Below are 18,205 nucleotides of genomic sequence, written 5' to 3' on the forward strand. Positions count from 1 at the left end.
GCCATCAATATTGATACTTTCCGATAAATCATTAAGTCACCCTTTCAAATGTACATTCTCTGTCGACTTAGACTTTGGACGGTTCGCCAAATATATGTCATGAAAATCTTGACAGAATTAATCTACTCTGAAAGAGAACAGTTGAATTTACAATTTATTACCGACTAAGTGAAGTAAAGAGAGTGTTGGATTTAGACAATGTAATCATAGACCCTACACGTAGGATCTATGATGTAATTGATAAACATATTACACTGGAATCATTATGATTATTATGTCTTCAATTAGAAATGTTGTAGTCACTGAAAGGGAATTATTGTAAATAATATCCAAGTTACTATCGATTAAGTGTAGAAATAAATTTGAAATCTCCATTGTTTTATTGGAAGACACTTGAATGTTATCAACAATTAAATCTGAAATGAAAACTAACGATTACTGGACACTAGTCGGCATTATTTTTGGATTGAGTGGAATATGTTGAAGATAGGAGATGATGAAAGTGAGGACGAGTGTGGTGGGTCGATGAAAGGGAGGACGAGTGTGGTGGGTTGGTGAAAGTGAGGACGAGTGTGGGTGGGTCGGTGAAAGGGGGGACGAGTGTGGTGGGTTGGTGAAAGTGAGGACGAGTGTGGGTGGGTCGGTGAAAGTGAGGACGAGTGTGGTGGGTTGGTGAAAGTGAGGGTGAGTGTGGGTGGGTCGGTGAAAGTGAGGACGAGTGTGGTGGGTTGGTGAAAGTGAGGGTGAGTGTGGTGGGTTGATGAAAGGGAGGACGAGTGTGGTGGGTCGGTGAAAGGGAGGACGAGTGTGGTGGGTCGGTGAAAGTAAGGACAAGTGTGGTGGGTCGGTGAAAGTGAGGACGAGTGTGGTGGATCGGTGAAAGGGAGGACAAGTGTGGTGGGTCGGTGAAAGGGAGGACGAGTGTGGTGGGTCGGTGAAAGGGAGGACGATTGTGGTGGGTCAGTGAAAGTAAGGACGAGTGTGGTGGGTCGATGAAAGGGAGGACGAGTGTGGTGGGTCAATGAAAGGGAGGACGAGTGTGGTGGGTCAGTGAAAGGGAGGACGAGTGTGGTGGGTCGGTGAAAGGGAGGACGAGTGTGGTGGGTCGGTGAAAGGGAGGACGAGTGTGGTGGGTCAATGAAAGGGAGGACGAGTGTGGTGGGTCGATGAAAGGGAGGACGAGTGTGGTGGGTCAGTGAAAGGGAGGACGAGTGTGGTGGGTCGGTGAAAGGGAGGACGAGTGTGGTGGGTCGGTGAAAGTGAGGACGAGTGTGGTGGGTCGATGAAAGGGAGGACGAGTGTGGTGGGTCGATGAAAGGGAGGATGAGTGCGGTGGGTCGATGAAAGTGAGGACGAGTGTGGTGGGTCGATGAAAGTGAGGACGAGTGTGGTGGGTCGGTGAAAGTGAGGATGAGTGTGGTGGGTCGATAAATGTGAGGACGAGTGTGGTGGGTCGATGAATGTGAGGACGAGTGTGGTGGGTCGATGAAAGTGAGGACGAGTGTGGTGGGTCGATGAAAGTGAGGATGAGTGTGGTGGGTCGATGAAAGTGAGGACGAGTGTGGTGGGTCGATGAAAGTGAGGACGAGTGTGGTGGGTCGGTGAAAGTGAGGATGAGTGTGGTGGGTCGATGAAAGTGAGGACGAGTGTGGTGGGTCGATGAAAGTGAGGATGAGTGTGGTGGGTCGATGAAAGTGAGGATGAGTGTGGTGGGTCGATGAATGTGAGGACGAGTGTGGTGGGTCGATGAAAGTGAGGACGAGTGTGGTGGGTCGGTGAAAGGGAGGACGAGTGTGGTGGGTCGATGAAAGGGAGGACGAGTGTGGTGGGTCGGTGAAAGTGAGGACGAGTGTAGTCGGTCGATGAAAGTGAGGACAAGTGTGGTGGGTCAATGAAAGGGAGGACGAGTGTGGTGGGTTGGTGAAAGGGAGGACGAGTGTGGTGGGTCGATGAAAGGGAGGACGAGTGTGGTGGGTCGGTGAAAGGGAGGACGAGTGTAGTCGGTCGATGAAAGTGAGGACAAGTGTGGTGGGTCGATGAAAGGGAGGACGAGTGTGGTGGGTTGGTGAAAGGGAGGACGAGTGTGGTGGGTCGATGAAAGGGAGGACGAGTGTGGTGGGTCGATGAAAGGGAGGACGAGTGTGGTGGGTCGGTGAAAGGGAGGACGAGTGTGGTGGGTTGATGAAAGTGAGGATGAGTGTGGTGGGTCGGTGAAAGGGAGGACGAGTGTGGTGGGTCGATGAAAGGGAGGACGAGTGTGGTGGGTCGATGAAAGGGAGGACGAGTGTGGTGGGTCAGTGAAAGGGAGGACGAGTGTGGTGGGTCGATGAAAGGGAGGACGAGTGTGGTGGGTCGGTGAAAGGGAGGACGAGTGTGGTGGGTTGATGAAAGTGAGGATGAGTGTGGTGGGTCGGTGAAAGGGAGGACGAGTGTGGTGGGTCGATGAAAGGGAGGATGAGTGTGGTGGGTCGATGAAAGGGAGGACGAGTGTGGTGGGTCAGTGAAAGGGAGGACGAGTGTGGTGGGTCGATGAAAGTGAGGACGAGTGTGGTGGGTCGATGAAAGTGAGGACGAGTGTAGTCAGTCGATGAAAGTGAGGACGAGTGTGGTGGGTCGATGAAAGGGAGGACGAGTGTGGTGGGTTGGTGAAAGGGAGGATGAGTGTGGTGGGTTGAGATCAATAGTTGAATACAGGTGAAACATTTTATTAGGCCTCAGACCCCCACCACCTTCTAAATTGGCTAACACTGACAATGTTTCAATCAGCACAAGAGAGAGAGAGAGAGAGAGAGAGAGAGAGATATTGTGGACTCCATAAACAAACAATCGATTTGTGAAACTAGTAAAAGATTCAAGCTGTTTTTGTTACCAATAACTGAAGTTAATGGTGTTAATTGCCATCTCAGCCATAATTCAAAACTACAGGGATCTACAATCTAAATGAGAAAATGTTTATTAATTTGAGTATTCTGTAAGAATAAGCTGATACATGCATGTATTCACTGAGTACACCATCTGTAACACACCTTTTGTGTTTCATACCATTGTACATAGGCCATATTGGGAGGTTATATAATGTCTAAACATATAACTTAATTTGCATATTTATAATATAGCTTACATATTAATGACATCAACTGCATACCAAATGATTCAACTTCAATTGAACCACAGATAACTAACACACGGTGATTCAACTAAGAACTTCTAGTAATAATACCTCCTTCAAGTGTAACTTCAAATGTATGTTTATCAAAATGATATGAAATAAACCACTGTCCAAATAAATGTAATTGTACATTAATTTATTCCAATCAGAAGAAGTGTGTAATGATGTACTAACAATATAATGTTAACAGTTCTCTGCTTACAATACCTCGTCTTATCCGGGTTTTCATAATGTTCAGATGAGATTTCTGAGTTTCTACCTGAAATTCTACACAAACATTTCTTAAACTATTTCTATACTGGATACTGGACAAAAAATATGATCAATATATGTCAATGGTTGATGGAAAACCTGATGGTTAGTTATTGGATTGTATGATATACAATATGTACTATTTATGGCAACATAACCATATAAGGAGCTTATCAAACTACAACGAATATGATAACTTTGTCAAAATGACAAAATGTGGATAAATTCTATGTCCAAATATGGGGTGTTGACCATATAAGGCAGCCATACCCAAATCAAATGACTACATAACGAGTGGGTCAAAATGTCACAATGCACAAGGCCAAACAACCATATATGGGTATTTACCTAATGTATGGCACGATGACCATATATGGCACAATGGCCAAATATGGGCACATCGCCTAAAGTCAGTAAAGTGACCATATAAGGCACCAATATATTATCCTAATGACCAAATATAGATGTGAGTCTAATATATGACAAGTCATTTATGGTAACCAAATCTACATTACAGTATACATGACATAAAAGGCAACAAGTTCTGTTGATATGTAACATACTTGGTATTGGGGTAGCTAAGTTTGGGAAACTAACAGAGAACAAGAGCAGTTTGGACTAAAAGAAAGCTTAAAGTAAGGAAGTTCAAAAATAAGTCTTTCATAACAAATGCAGGAGGAACAGAACATTTGTCCAACAAGGTTTGGTTGTGGCATATTAAATCTTTCTAATACATTTGTCATAATATTTCATTAGTGTCTCAGACTTCATGGCAGTTATATATAAAAAGCCTCACAAAATATACAATATACAAATAAACAGTGTTTACCAAAAGGTTGCATAACCAGAATTACATTCATAAAAAACCATTTATAAAATATTTCAAGGATTTTACCAACCCAAACCAGAATTGTGCGTAAATTTCAAATTTACTTTTCTTCCGTTTAATTATAAATTTAAAAAAACATTCAAATTAAAAGCATTTGACTTCAACATATTTATTACATATGTATCCAAGATTACTTGTATGGGTGTGTGTGCAAACTAGTAATATTTAATATTTTCACTTCTGTGCAATACCAAAACATTATTGCACATGTGCATGCAAATGATATGCAAATGATGGCATTCATTTGTTGAACATGAATGTGTGTGATTGATTGCATTGTCATTTTTATCAAAATTTGCCATTTTGGATAAACATACATCATTATAATGGAAACCCATTCAACATGAGTACAGTGTGGGTGCTTAGGAGTATTTACAGTCGTGCTTGTGGTGTTTTCAGTTGTAGTTTTACAAGCATATCATGTATGGCCTCAGAGAACACTGTAAGCACTCAACATGTAAATACCCCAAGTACAAGTACATGTACGCCACCCTAAGTATGCCACACCTGCACTCGTGTAACATGGCGTTCTGTCATATTATTAAGTAGCGAAATTAGACTGCAGAATCCTGTTTACTACTTAATTCACCTGGTGTAATTCTGAACTGTATCAAATTATAAACCCTAGTTTTTACTTTGGAAGAATGGACATGCTGAAATTCAAAATCAAATACATCTCATAGTCTTATACAATGTCCAATATAAGATTGTTAATCTAATCCAAGAATAAATCTTATTTTCAATTATATGAATTAAAAAAATATTATCAAAAGTGGAATTCAAAAGTAATGAAATCTTTCTTACTATCTTCTTCACTCTGGTGTCAGATTTTTTCCACAAGAAACAAAAATCAAATTACAGAACTTATTTTTTTTATTATCCTGATAGCTAACATAATATTTATCAATTGTGGGTTGTCAAAATCCATCTTACATTTGTACATTTTTAGACATTATTCATTGTAATCAAATTATAAAAACTGTTCAAAATCTCGTTATAATTCAGAAATGTTGGAATCAAAATGTTGTGAAACTTTAAATGTATTTTTTTGATATCCAGAAATTACAACATAGTCACATTACAAAAGAGTCTCACTTAACAAGCCTTGGAATCAAAATTATGTGAAAATTTTAAAATGTATTGCTGAAAATCACTCATTAACTACAAGATAACACTTTAAAGGGCCACAACCTGAGTTTATACGTATTTAGGTGTAGTTTTTACTGAATATTTAAAAGGTACTCACAGTATTGTACATACTGAAGCCGAGTTAACCACCACTTGCAATTGACTGAACTCAACTGGGTATTTAGATATTAACCTACAAAGGATCTGATGATGTAATTTATCCTATGCATCAAAAAATGTTCAAGAAATCCCTACTCCATGTATGCAATCAGTTGTTTTAATAATGTCAGAAGACATTATTATAATGTTATAGATGACATGCATCGACACTACTGGAATGTTGTTTTATTTATATCACTTGTCAATGAGTAAAAAACTTATAAACCCAGCTTGCACCACTTGAAATGTATTTTCGGATAATACCATTTACTCACATCACAAAAGTCTCTCACTTTACTACAAAACACCAAAATTATGTGAAAATCTTAAATCTACTTTCCGACATGATTTGAAATCTGCAACATTGCCATATTACAACTGAATACGACTGTCTCACTTGACAAGTCTTGGAATCAAAATTATGTGAACACCATGAATATATTTTCTGACATTATTACAGAACAGTTTCCATTTAACAATGTAAATGGGACAATAGTTAATGTAACAAAAATCAAGGCAGAATTTATGGGTGGATAAAATAGATTAGGAAATAGAACTAAAGTTCTTCTAACCATTCATCCATATTCTATGGCCAAGGTGTATCACATGATTAAACAAGCAAACAATTGAAATCCAGAGTTCACTCCAGCTGTGTCCTAATTTGCAAGATAAATTGTCATTCTGTCCTATCAGACAACATTTTACTCCAGGTTTTGCCTAGTCTATGACATGTCCTGCTGCCCTGTTATCAACTAACGTTAGTGAATGTTAGGCTGATAGTGTTGCATCAAGTGTTGTATTTTTAAAGATTATTATTACCCCCTCACTAAGACATTAGTGGTGTTTTGTAATTTGTGAGTGCCCATTTGATGAATGTAAATCATGTCTCAAAAAACTTTGGTTACAACCTGTGAAAAATCACTGATGCATTTGCTTGTTTGTGGTAAGCAGGCATGAGACAAGTTTCAAGCAAGAACATACAATGTAATTAGTACCAGTAACTTATCAAAGTACTAACACCATAGGTGCCTGGATCACATAACTCTGTTTACTGATAGAACACCTAGCATGAAAACCATAGAGTCTGACATGTTACTCTTATATTATATCTTCCATAGATATAAACAAACTAATCTAAAGTGTGGCATCAGAGACACCCACTGTTGTATGGTTGTTTTTACCTAATGTTGTCTTTGTGCAACGTGTTTCTTTGGCTCATTTGTACTGGTGTTTTTTCACAGGTTGTAATGTCCACAGTAAACAAAATATCATTTTTGTCTTTCAATGTAAACAACTTCACCTTTATGTTTGTTCTATTCTCTCTCTCTCTCTGTGGTTTCAATCTACATCATCTAGAGGGGACACTCAAGGGGTCAAAGGTCTCCATCTTATTAATATCTACAATTTCTATATTTAAAATATTTTTATTTATCATCAACAATACAAAAATGAATATGCTCCTTGAATAAAAGTCATATGGTACCATAAATTAATAATTGTAGCCACTACATCCTTCTTAATCATTTATTTCATTTTTAAGTTTGTCTAATTATTTTTTAAAGTAGATACCCTACAGTACAAAATTGAATTGTTTTACAATTTCATGGCAAGAAAATAGCTGGATAAATTTTCATGGACGTTTCAGGTTTTTTGACCACAAACCCTACAAGAAAGGGACTTTTATGTAGGGTCTATGGTAGGGTCTATGCTTTGACAGTCAATCTACAAACTTGGTATTATAAAATAATGTAACTACAATCAAAAGGAGGTGGCAACCCGTGTGGTTATCAATAACACCTCACTATCCTAACCTTGAATAAAGTGTAATGAATAGTAACAAGCCTCAGTCCAATCATGTTAATTGTTTATACCATGTATAAATATCAACTTTCTGTAACAATACACGCATTCATTCTCAAGACATTCACATGTCTACCTATACCAAATTCATTACCAACATCACCAGCTACTCATTGTTGTCATGGATTTTCACACAAGGATCGCTGTGTTATTCAATGTACACATTCAAGTTTGACAATACCCTCTATAAAGTTAGGGGGTCTTTTAAACCCCTGTTAAAAACTGCACTCTTTGATATATTAGCACTATTCTACAATGTGTTAAAAGCACTTGACAACTGTAACTACTTACATAGGCCTTTCATAGAACTTTCCAGTACTACGTGTACTTTCTATCAATTCCTACAAGTTTACACAACTGTGTATTAAGTATCAATGACATTAACTATGTGAACTCTGTTCAATCTTACATTTAATCTTGGTTACTCTGCCTTACGGCTGATGGTTCAAATACTCTTAGCAAGAGTTGTTATCGAGTGATTTTACTACAAATGTCATGTTGTATGTCAGCCTTTCTGTATAGCCATCTTATTGTAATGCTCCAGAGTGTCACTCTCTCTCTGCTTCAGAGAGTCTAAATAGTAACTAATACTAACCTTACTTTAATTACAATAAAGGGTGCCTCACATCCCTACAAATAAATATGGCTGCAACGGTTGTCATAGCAACCCAGTATTTACATTATAGGTTAAACCACTATTTGTATAGGTAGTGTTATACACTATATTGAGTGAGGGGTAAGTATTTCAAAAGGGGTTGTACTTATTTTTTGTGAAATGAGGTGACTTGTTTCTTTTTAAGATGTACAGTATGCCAACACAAGATAAGACGACTTGTTTATTTTGCTCCGTTGATCTTTGCTGATGTGTTGTCAATAGCTGTTAAGATGTACAGTATCCCGGCACTGTCTATGGTGACAAATGTCTTGTAATCATCCAACACCTCAATGTACTTGGAGAAACTTCCTTTGATGGGTAACGTTTGTAGACAGGTACCATTTACAGTCCACCACTAAAAATAGTAAGAAAGTAATGTTTTGATTTAAAACTATATTACATGACACTACTTATATATGTGTACTTACCAGGTTTGCTATATATACAATATATTACTGTCATATAGGGGTGTTTGTAATTGATAGGGGTGTTTGCAATTGATAGGGGTGCTTGCAATTGATAGGGGTGTTTCCAATTGATAGGGATGTTTGCAATTCTCGCTATCTGCAATACAATTCTATGCATCGCTAAGGAGTCAAATGGAACGCGCTTGCATTTGTCGACACCTACACTTCCGGTCGCCTATGTCAATACACGTGAATGTTTCTTCCCAACAGTTTAATTTGTAACAAATAAGATAAACGCAAGTTTTAAGCTCATATAATCATAGAGGTGGGAAATTTAAATATGTACAGTATCTTTCCAGAGCAAAATTACAGGAGATGTCTACAACTGAAAATGGGAAAGAAACATTCCTGTGTATTAGCATAGCTGACCGGAAGTGTAGTTGTCGACATTAGAACGCGTTGTCGCGCGACTTCATTCCATTTGACCCCACAGTGATGTGTAGAATTGTATTGCAGGTAGCGAGAATTGATAGGGGTGTTTGTAATTGATAGAGGGGTTTCCAATTGATAAGGGTGTTTGCAATTGATAGGGGTGTTTGCAATTGATAGGGGGGTTTCCAATTGATAGGGGTGATTGCAATTGATAGGGGTGTTTGCAATTGATAGGGGTGTTTGCAATTGATAGCGGTGTTTGCAATTGATAGGGGTGTTTGCAATTGATAGGGGTGTTTGCAATTGAGTATCAACCAGCATAACTAAGAAGGGTATTAAGTTTTCAATTTGAAGTTGTTAATGTTGATACTAGGGTTGTAATATCTTTATTTCATGATGGGTGGATATCTATATGACACAATATTGTGCATTATTATTACGGTGATTTTACCTGTATCAGGGGATTATATATTATCAAGGTAATTGAGAGTGTGAGGTATGACAGCATCACTAGGTCAACACTATTGTACATACATATATGAGAAAGTGTGTCATGTATGGACGGAACATTTGGGACTCACTTCCAAAACTGTGAGTAAAGTATGAACCCACAGTCCATTCAGTCTTGTAATAAGTGTAATAAGTCACTGACATTTTGGAAAATTCTTCAATAAGTGGAAGCAAGTGTATAATAATCATGAACACACTAACCAACAATCACTTGTCAAAGAGAATGTGAAATGTTGTATAAAGGGCTGAAACACAGAAAGTCAGCAAGTGATATACACAATAATTGATTGTCTTCTTACCTTGATATTCTCACTGACTGATACTAATCTCTTGCTATCCAGAGACCATTTGATGTCAGTCACCCAACAATGATGTCTACCACATGAACTGACTAGCTTGCCTGTCTTGGTATTCCAAATCTGTTGAAAGTAAATCACACACACACACACATAGTGCTAACATTGTCAGTAACAGATATGTATAAACTACTACATGTATGTTTACAATGATTTATATGCTTGGGATTATAGTCATCTCTAGTGTCCATTCTATTTGACAAATGCAAGTGGTCTAATAATAAAAATATACAAAATGGTTATCCTGAAATGCCCTTATTTTTATTTTATTTTTTAAATATTTGCAATTTAACAACAATAACTTCAATAATGATTATTATGAGGACTTAACTGTGCAGATTAATAGCTGGAAATGAATTTAAACTTTGTCCTGCACCAACATGCTTAATATTTTATTTTGAATTTACAGTGTAATATGCGTAATGATGTCACATATAGAAGACCTGAGGACTCACATTGAAAGCTAGGATTGTCTAGTAAGAATTTTGGTTCAGTAAAAGTCTACGATTTATTTCTACCTTTAGTATTATGTACAAGACAAAACTGGCAGAGATGTGAAGCTAACAGATTCTGTTTTATAATTAGCTGACGAGAGAAGCACTAATGCCATGTACATGTGTGTTAGTGAAGAAGAAGTCTTCAGGAGGGGAAAAACTGCTTTCTTCTTTATGAACTAGTTGAAGACTGCAAAATTGCAAAATCTTCTAATGACAAAAATACGCACCTTAACTATGCCTTGATCATCTCCAGTAGCAAGTAATTTACTGTCAGATGAAAACTTACAACTCCGTACACAGTCTCTGTGTCCTGTGATGTTATGGATCAATTCTCCATTCTCTGAATTCCAAATCTACAACAAATCAGACACAGTCAAAACATTGATCACTGTTTTCTTTCTTTCAGCAAGTATCCCTTGGAATTTGTATTGAGTATGGTACCAGGTCTTAAATGAAGTGAAATGCCTTGTACTCAGTATGGTACCAGGTCTTAAATGAAGTGAAATGCCTTGTACTCAGTATGGTACCAGGCCTTAAATGAAGTGAAATGCCTTGTACTCAGTATGGTACCAGGTCTTAAATGAAGTGAAATGCCCTGTACTCAGTATGGTACCAGGTCTTAAATGAAGTGAAATGCCTTGTACTCAGTATGGTACCAGGTCTTAAATGAAGTGAAATGCCTTGTACTCAGTATGGTACCAGGTCTTAAATGAAGTGAAATGCCTTGTACTCAGTACCAGGTCTTAAATGAAGTGAAATGCCTTGTACTCAGTACCAGGTCTTAAATGAATTGAAATGCCTTGTACTCAGTACCAGGTCTTAAATGAATTGAAATGCCTTGTACTCAGTACCAGGTCTTAAATGAATTGAAATGCCTTGTACTCAGTATGGTACCAGGTCTTAAATGAAGTGAAATGCCTTGTACTCAGTACCAGGTCTTAAATGAATTGAAATGCCTTGTACTCAGTACCAGGTCTTAAATGAAGTGAAATGCCTTGTACTCAGTATGGTACCAGGTCTTAAATGAAGTGAAATGCCTTGTACTCAGTACCAGGTCTTAAATGAAGTGAAATGCCTTGTACTCAGTATGGGTTCTGGGCTTAAGGTCCCTTGATGTGCTGTCATTATTGCTCCTTGTTAAGAGTACAAATTTAGTGAGTTACAATATTGAATGTATTGAATGTCTTTCTAACTCGATATGTTTCACACAGCAGAAAGTGCCAGGCTTACCTTTGCAGTTCTGTCCACAGAGGTAGAAGCTATCATTGATTCATCATGTGATATGTCACATGACAAGACCCATTCCTTGCTAGTAAGGCATGTATAAATTAACTGTCCAGTCCTTGCATCCCATACCTATACAAAATACAAAATAAGTCAAAATGAAAACAATCAGGTGACAAGTCACTACTTGTAATTATGCTAATTTCATGGTATTTTAAACTATTAATAGTAACTGTTACTTATGACTTAACACCAGTCAGCCGTGGCAAATAGATTCAGTCACTTCTTTCCATTTTCATAATAAATAGGATACGAGTCAAACAAGTTTTAACTTTTATTCAGAAACTCACTAGATGACTGAAATGCAGTCAGGTCGTATAAAAAATGTTCAGTCAGTTCTTTTTCATAAACCACATTTTTTAAATTATACAAGATTTCACAGCAACATAGGATTCCAATAAACCTTCAATAAAAGTTGGCACACCTTTGTTTCTCATTGTACATTATAAACAAAACACATCAGTCTACATCTACATCTAGCTGGTACACCCTCTGGCAATTAGGCTAACTTTAAAAACAACCACAAGTCACATAGCACAAAGGTGATGTCAAGGGTTTGCCTTACAGATGTACTGTCACCATTGGCCTTTGTTTGGCAACCTTACAAGTGTAGATCCAAGGTCTTACACTACAAGACAATTAAACCATAAACCAGTACATACATGTTCTCATCTGTTCCTTACCTTGAGTGTACCATCATATGATGATGATAATATCTTGGTATCTTTGTTAAACAGTATACACTTCCTAACAGACTGGGTATGTCCAGTGCATACAATAGCCTCTGCACTATCCTTCCAAATCTAAAACCAAAACACAGTTATCATATAAGTGCATGGTTACATTTAATTTCCTTGCATCACACGGAAATACATATTTTGTAAAGTTTCTTATAGGATGTAACAGGAACATTTAGTAGAACATCATGGTATGTAGTACTATATGGAAGGAAGTCTTGTCACAATATCATGGTATGTAGTACTATATGGAAGGAAGTCTTGTCACAATATCATGGTATGTAGTACTATATGGAAGGAAGTCTTGTCATAATATCATGGTATGTAGTACTATATGGAAGGAAGTCTTGTCACAATATCATGGTATGTAGTACTATATGGAAGGAAGTCTTGTCACAATATCATGGTATGTAGTACTATATGGAAGGAAGTCTTGTCACAATATCATGGTATGTAGTACTATATGGAAGGAAGTCTTGTCACAATATCATGGTATGTAGTACTATATGGAAGGAAGTCTTGTCACAATATCATGCTATGTAGTACTATATGGAAGGAAGTCTTGTCACAATATCATGGTATGTAGTACTATATGGAAGGAAGTCTTGTCACAATATCATGGTATGTAGTACTATATGGAAGGAAGTCTTGTCACAATATCATGCTATGTAGTACTATATGGAAGGAAGTCTTGTCACAATATCATGGTATGTAGTACTATATGGAAGGAAGTCTTGTCATAATATCATGGTATGTAGTACTATATGGAAGGAAGTCTTGTCACAATATCATGGTATGTAGTACTATATGGAAGGAAGTCTTGTCACAATATCATGGTATGTAGTACTATATGGAAGGAAGTCTTGTCATAATATCATGGTATGTAGTACTATATGGAAGGAAGTCTTGTCACAATATCATGGTATGTAGTACTATATGGAAGGAAGTCTTGTCACAATATCATGGTATGTAGTACTATATGGAAGGAAGTCTTGTCATAATATCATGGTATGTAGTACTATATGGAAGGAAGTCTTGTCACAATATCATGGTATGTAGTACTATATGGAAGGAAGTCTTGTCATAATATCATGGTATGTAGTACTATATGGAAGGAAGTCTTGTCACAATATCATGGTATGTAGTACTATATGGAAGGAAGTCTTGTCACAATATCATGGTATGTAGTACTATATGGAAGGAAGTCTTGTCACAATATCATGGTATGTAGTACTATATGGAAGGAAGTCTTGTCACAATATCATGGTATGTAGTACTATATGGAAGGAAGTCTTGTCACAATATCATGGTATGTAGTACTATATGGAAGGAAGTCTTGTCATAATATCATGGTAGGTAGTACTATATGGAAGGAAGTCTTGTCACAATATCATGGTATGTAGTACTATATGGAAGGAAGTCTTGTCATAACATCATGGTATGTAGTACTATATGGAAGGAAGTCTTGTCACAATATCATGGTATGTAGTACTATATGGAAGGAAGTCTTGTCACAACATCATGGTAATGTAGTACTATATGGAAGGAAGTCTTGTCACAACATCATGGTATGTAGTACTATATGGAAGGAAGTCTTGTCACAATATCATGGTATGTAGTACTATATGGAAGGAAGTCTTGTCACAATATCATGGTATGTAGTACTATATGGAAGGAAGTCTTGTCACAATATCATGGTATGTAGTACTATATGGAAGGAAGTCTTGTCACAAAAAATGTCAGTTTTATACAAATAGATATACTACAGAAATCATATATAGGAATCTAATAATTATATACACATAGTCTTTATAAGTTAGTATTTTGTTAGACTTAGTGTCAGGAATATTACATAGTCTTTATAAGTTAGTATTTTGTTAGACTTAGTGTCAGGAATATTACATCGTCTTTATAAGTTAGTATTTTGTTAGACTTAGTGTCAGGAATATTACATCGTCTTTATAAGTTAGTATTTTGTTAGACTAAGTGTCAGGAATATTACATAGTCTTTATAAGTTAGTATTTTGTTAGACTAAGTGTCAGCAATATTACATCGTCTTTATAAGTTAGTATTTTGTTAGACTAAGTGTCAGGAATATTACATCGCCTTTATAAGTTAGTATTTTGTTAGACTAAGTGTCAGGAATATTACATAGTCTTTATAAGTTAGTATTTTGTTAGACGAAGTGTCAGGAATATTACATCGTCTTTATAAGTTATTATTTTGTTAGACTCACTGTCAGGAATATTACATAGTCTTTATAAGTAGTATTTTGTTAGACTCAGTGTCAGGAATATTACATCGTCTTTATAAGTTAGTATTTTGTTAGACTCACTGTCAGGAATATTACATAGTCTTTATAAGTTAGTATTTTGTTAGACTCACTGTCTGGCCACTGATTTCACCAAAGAGTTCCTATTAACTGTTATGTGTTCATAAAATGTGTAATCCACTACTATGATGTAATGTACTCTTAGTTACTACAAGACTGACTTCTTACTTTGACACAGCCTGGATGGATGATTAGATGACTGATCAGTCTTTATTTATCGTAGTGAGTATTCAATGCCTTCTGAGATGTAATTATTGTCGATATATTGGTACATTTAGTCTGGTGGTCTATTTGTATACATTGTGAATACAGGATTTACAATGGAAACCTATAGGAAAGATAGCTTACCTTGACAGTTTTATCATCAGAGCAAGTGATGAGTACCTTGCCATCTTGAGTGTAACACATACTCCTGACAGGACCATTGTGACCATGTAGACAATCATACATGACTTGTCCACCTAGCGATAACACCTGTATGTACATAAAACCATCCAGTCATTCCAAATATAACAGGATTCGGTACATGTTAACAAAGTGAATTTTACTTAGAGAGAAAAATAGGCACACAAAGATGCATTTGTGACCACATGGACAATCATAAGGGGCAAGATTAGTACAATGTACATGTAGGATAAAAACTAAATTCTTTTATGGGGGGTTGAGCCATTTTAGTTTCTCATCCTACAGAATATATTTTACTTTTAATGGATGTTTTGTACCCCTAAATACATACATGTGTTTATTTCTTTAATAAATGTCAAATTGAGAGAATTGAAGAATGTTTGCTATAGTTAAATGCACTGGCACAAAAATAAAGTAAACTGTCAACAAAAGAACTATTTTTTACTCACTACATACTGGCTTTTTTATTCATAGCACTACATACTACTACACACTGTTTTGAAATTTTCAATTTTGGCCAATTTAGTTGGGGGGGGGGGGGTATATAGTATAAGAATTTAGTTTTTTATCCTACATTGAACATTGATCTCTCCCCTAAATAAGATGACAACCTAAAGATAAAAATCATCTAGTCATCAAAAATGTTAGAAGAAGACTACATGTTATTAGATGCAAATCTTACTTAATAGAGACCCATCTGATAAGAGGTGATATGCAAAGATGCATGTTTTGTGGTACTGACGTTACGTTACGTCATGAAGGAATCCCTAGAAACCAGAGTTAATTAAAATACAATTATTTCTTGGATTGATATTTCTCTTTCAATAAATACCTGAGAGAAGATTGCTAGATACTTACCTTGACTTGTCCTTTGTCAGTGCCATAGGCGATTTGATCAGTGGGTGAAATAGTACAGCATCGTATTCTACAATCTTCAGAGGGTGTCATGGTACTACAGCTACGATGTAACTTGGCATCACCATTGTGACCTTGTGTTATCTGTATTGGGAAAAATATACAAGATGTCTTTGAAAATGTTCATCAGGTAATTAATGGGAACAAGCCATTGAGAATGACATAGTCCCCGCTATGATTGGGTTTTAAGGAATTAGCACTACTCTGATCACGCAACAACAAATCAAACAGACTTAGATATGTTGTGTCTGCTTGTCGGACATGGAACATGCCTACAACAATAAAGGATTGGTCGGGTATGGGGGATCATATCAATATGAAAATGGATATGCAAATGTATGTCATAGAACACTGTCCTAATACCAACTCTGAATGAGATCTGTTCAAGCATGTCTGAGTTATGGCTTTGGACATGGAAAATTCACAAACAAAATGGCTGCCAGGCAGCCATATTGGATCGTATCATGACGAAAATGGATATGCACATGTATGTCATAGAACACTGTCCTAATACCAACTTCGAATGAGATCTGTTCAAGCATGTCTGAGTTATGGCTTTGGACATGGAAAATTTGCAAACAAAATGGCTGCCAGGCAGCCATATTGGATCGTATCACAATGAAAATGGATATGCACATGTATGTCATAGAACACTGTCCTAATACCAACTTTGAATGAGATCTGTTCAAGCATGTCTGAGTTATGGCTTTGGACATGGAAAATTTGCAAACAAAATGGCTGCCAGGCAGCCATATTGGATCGTATCACAATGAAAATGGATATGCACATGTATGTCATAGAACACTGTCCTAATACCAACTTTGAATGAGATCTGTTCAAGCATGTCTAAGTTATGGCTTTGGACATGAAAATTCACAAACAAAATGGCTGCCAGGCGGCCATATTGGATCGTATCATGACAACAATGAATATGTACATATATGCCATAGAACACTGTCCTAATACCAACTCTGAATGAGATCTGTGTGAGCATGTCTGAGTTATGGCTTTAGACAAGGAAAATTCGCAAACAAAATGGCTGCTAGGCGGCCATATTGGATCGTATCATAAAACAAATTGACGTGCATATGTATGCCATAGCATGTTGCCCCTGTACCAAGTTTGAAAAAAATCGGTACAGGCATCTCCAAGAAACGGCTGCGGACGGACCGACGGACGGACGGACGGACGCACGGACGGACAGACGGAACCCAATCCATAAGTCCCCGTTCCGGACTTCGTCCGCGGGGACTAATTAATCATGGGATGGTACAATATACATGCAGTTACTTTAGAAAAGTAAATATTGGTAATGATTGCAACATTTCAATTCGTCTACCGGTACTACAGACCTTGATTGAAATTAAATCTTGTTTTTCCCAACTTGTAATTGTTTGTGTACAAACAAATATCCCCTGTTAGAAAGAGGATTACACCTGGAACTGTAACAATCATACTTAAATTTGATATTTTATCTAGGAAAAGTGTAAATTTGATATTATATTATATCATGCTACTATGTGCCATTCTGATTGGATAATAACTGTGGTAAAATCCGTTTTTACCACGGCTGGCAGTGGTAAAATGGGCCCCTAAACTAGCATATGAATAGTACATACAAGCTGAATGTGTTCGTTCTTATACCAATAAGTTCACACTTCCTCAGAGTAAAGGTATGTCAGGTATCCTGTACAATAGTTTGGATTACAGTAGTCCAAATAATTCCACTGATGACCTTGCAATCGAAAGCAACGATCGATCAGTGGCTTGAACATCACTGGCCATGGCTGATAAGGTACAAGTTCTCCCATGCAATGAGCCGTCTCAGCGTCCTGCTATGCTCTCGTTGAATCAAGCAACACCAATTTAACTTTTAACCATCAGTCAAGTGCATCAGGATTATTTCAAAACTGTACATTTTCAGGTTCAGTCAATGTTCAATTTGTTAACCATTAAATTAAAGTAGACTGTCGCGTCTCTGATTTACTGTCTCGAGCTTTCTCCGATTCAACGCCGAGACATCTATTTTTAGCAGTGTACAAGATTGTATTGTTCTTATGTAAATATCCAAACAAAATTGTTACTTTCTTTGACCTCTTGCCCCGTTTTCTTTGTTGCTAGTTTTCAACGCATTTTCGTTATGCATTATATGATGTAAATAAAGTAATTCATCAATGTAATGCAATGCAGTGTATGGTTTGTGTTCATGCAGTGTGT

General features: G+C 37.1%; 1 protein-coding gene across 1 annotated transcript in view; it reads right to left on the reverse strand.

Moving 5' to 3' along the window:
* Positions 1-3,288: 3,288 nt before the first annotated feature.
* Positions 3,289-18,205, reverse strand: part of LOC144448284 (apoptotic protease-activating factor 1-like) — a 47,093-nt gene continuing 32,176 nt past the window's right edge. Inside the window, exons 18-24 of the mRNA XM_078138472.1 lie at positions 15,932-16,072; positions 15,017-15,142; positions 12,282-12,401; positions 11,545-11,670; positions 10,542-10,667; positions 9,761-9,880; positions 3,289-8,467 (exon numbers count right to left, since the gene is read on the reverse strand). Coding sequence (XP_077994598.1) covers positions 8,294-8,467; positions 9,761-9,880; positions 10,542-10,667; positions 11,545-11,670; positions 12,282-12,401; positions 15,017-15,142; positions 15,932-16,072 — 933 coding nt within the window. The 3' untranslated portion in view covers positions 3,289-8,293. The remainder of the gene's footprint in view (positions 8,468-9,760; positions 9,881-10,541; positions 10,668-11,544; positions 11,671-12,281; positions 12,402-15,016; positions 15,143-15,931; positions 16,073-18,205) is intronic.

The sequence above is a fragment of the Glandiceps talaboti genome, chromosome 17, assembly GCF_964340395.1.
Source record: "Glandiceps talaboti chromosome 17, keGlaTala1.1, whole genome shotgun sequence".
NCBI classification, from domain to species: Eukaryota; Metazoa; Hemichordata; class Enteropneusta; family Spengelidae; genus Glandiceps; species Glandiceps talaboti.